Consider the following 2,766-nt stretch of genomic DNA (forward strand, 5'->3'; position numbering starts at 1 on the left):
CGGCACTCTAGCCCGGGCAACACAGTGAGACTCTGTCTCAAAAAAAAAAAAAAATGTATTTATTGTTGTTCTATTGTACATAATTTAGTAAATTTCTGGAATAAAGTAGGTTACAAAATAAACTAATGCCATCAGCTCCACTAAGTTTAAGCCATCACCTTGAAAGGGGTCAGAGATTGGTAAATCTTAACAATCTTTGTATATGTATGTAGAGAGCTGTTATTGATTTGTAGATTGTGACTTTATGGGCAGACCACATATAAGCTAGTGATAAGTATTTTGTTATATATGCATCATAAATTTATACAGTTATTCAGCATTTATTAAGTCAGGCAAATATTTGATTTACCTTTGACTAATATTTTATATATTTGAAATTCCTGGTGCTATGGACAGAAACCCAGCAGAAAGTGATCTAGCTAATCTTCAAACCACTATTTATAACTAAGTGATAAAAGCATTCAGATAGCAAATTTTGTTTAAAACAGCAAGAACAGAACAGAAAAATGGTATAGTTTTTTAAAGGTGTTAACTACCATGCTTGTATAAGGCATGTTGGGGATAACTTCTCAATGTGATTTGAATTATGCTGTGGAAAGGAAGTTCTTTGATAGAGAAAATAAATGATATAAAAATCAACTGGAAAATCATTTAACATGTAAATACTTTCCTTATAGATAACTTTTAAGAATTAGACCTCAATCCCTCTTTTGTGAATTTATCCTATATAAAGATGTAAGAAAAGATACAGAAACATATAGAAGGATATTCACCGCCACACAGTTTGCAACAAGGAAAAACAAATAACCTACGTTATGGCACATACACAAAATGGACTATTTTATAATCATTAAAAAGAATGTGAGATATCTGTGAGTTGCTATGTAAGACTGAATTACATTAAGTAAAAAAAGGTACAGAAAAATATATTTGGTACGATGCCATCTGTAAAAGTAAATTTAAATACACACACGCACTCACTTAAATCAATCATCAATCAATCTATCTGATGGCATATAAATAAAAAACTTTAAGAACAAACAAACTGTAACAGTAAAGACATTTAGGAGTGAGACTGGAAATTAGGAGAAGGGGAGGGAACACTTTTAATTTTATGCCTTTATGTTTAAAATTTTATCATGAGTCTTTTATTGAAAATAAAAATGAAAAATAAAGAATGTGTTATTGAAATTGCTTTTTGTCTACTGTTTACATTTCTATTTAATGGATCTTCTACTGAAAAGAAAACTACATATAGAAAAGAATGTTACAGGTATAAGTAATACCATAAGCAAAAAAGACCTACCTTCTGTGTATCAATATCTTGTCTCATGATTCCCATTTCTTTATTTATTTTTTCTTTGTGTTTCTCGCATTCACTTAGCTGAGCTATTACTTTATTAAGTTCAGTTTCTTTTTGCTACAAAAAAGAAAATTCTTTAAGCACATGAAACAAAAATATAACCAAATACATAATTTTAAGTTTTAAATTACCTGCTTATAGTCGTCTTTCCCATCTTGAATATAATTCTCAATGTCTTTCACATAACCATGAATGTTTTTAACCTTCTCTTTAATATCGTTCAGCTGTAGAAAAATATTAAATTTACATTGGTTAGGACCAGGGCACTTAACAGAAGAGCATAATAAAACATTGGCTTGGAAGTTATGAACCTTGGGTGCCAGTTTCCACCACTGCCAAATTTTATGATCTCAGACAAGTCCCTTTATCACCTATGGGAATGGATTAAATAGTATCAATTCTTAACTTCTATTTTTAGATCAAGAAGCAAAATAAGTTAAATCCTTAATCTTTAAAAAAATCCTTATTCTTACAAAAATTTCTAATGTCAAAATTATACCATGAATCTGAAAATACTACTTATCTTATGCTATTTAATTTCATGTGAAATAATAGTGTCCAACATGGTGCTATCAGCATGTTTAATATAGATATTGGTAAGTATATAAACGAAATCTTACTTTATCCTGTGCTATTTTGTTGCTTGTATTTTTTTTGTTGATTAATTCTTCTTTTTCCTGCTGGAACTTTTCCAATGTTGTTCCCAAAGGGCTCACCTGCTCTTTAGCATCCTAAAAATATTAAAAACATCAAGTCTTATGTAATATTCCATTATCTTATTTTAGGTGTCAGACTTTCCAGTCTTAATAAAAGCATTTTTATGTGTCAGGTTTTCAAAGTCAACTCATTTGCTCCTTTCAATGACCCTACGAGGAAGGCACATTTATTTTCATCCCCATCTTTCAAATGAACAAACAGGCAAAGGGCATGAATTATCTAGGGTCACAATAGCCAATAAACGAAGCAGCTAGGATTCTAACCCAGTTCAGCTCAAGTTCACTCTCTTAACCATGATGCAGCTATCCTGCCTCAGTCACTAACTGGATTCTTACTCTAAGCCATGTGCTTCCAATTATACTAGCATATGTCTTCAGGCACGAGTTTTCATGATTTTATAGGCGCCCATGACAGCTCTGTGTGATCAAAGAATAGGAAAGCTCATTGAGTCCAGGCGTCTCTCTTACAGACAGGCATATGATGATAAAAGCACTTCTGTCCTTATGCTCAGTCTGCTAAGACTGAGCAGAGATTTTACGGTAATAAAAGCGCAGTCACACTGAGGTTGCTGTGCCCACACCTGCTCTGAAAGGAAGGGGACCTTCAGTAATAAAACTACCTCACTAATCAGAAGTCCCCATTGTTTAGGCTTTGTAGCATCTCTGCAACATAATTATGTGATAACC

General features: G+C 32.2%; 1 protein-coding gene across 1 annotated transcript in view; it reads right to left on the minus strand.

Moving 5' to 3' along the window:
• The window catches only part of LOC105816049 (DNA repair protein RAD50-like), a 50,878-nt gene extending 48,788 nt beyond the window's left edge, over positions 1 to 2,090 (minus strand). The window contains exons 1-3 of the mRNA XM_012651365.1: positions 1,984 to 2,090; positions 1,495 to 1,587; positions 1,307 to 1,420 (exon numbers count right to left, since the gene is read on the minus strand). Coding sequence (XP_012506819.1) covers positions 1,307 to 1,342 — 36 coding nt within the window. The 5' untranslated portion in view covers positions 1,343 to 1,420; positions 1,495 to 1,587; positions 1,984 to 2,090. The remainder of the gene's footprint in view (positions 1 to 1,306; positions 1,421 to 1,494; positions 1,588 to 1,983) is intronic.
• Between the last annotated feature and the right edge of the window lie 676 nt (positions 2,091 to 2,766).

This window comes from Propithecus coquereli, unplaced genomic scaffold, assembly GCF_000956105.1.
Source record: "Propithecus coquereli isolate 6110/MARCELLA unplaced genomic scaffold, Pcoq_1.0 Scaffold353, whole genome shotgun sequence".
Taxonomy (NCBI): Eukaryota; Metazoa; Chordata; class Mammalia; order Primates; family Indriidae; genus Propithecus; species Propithecus coquereli.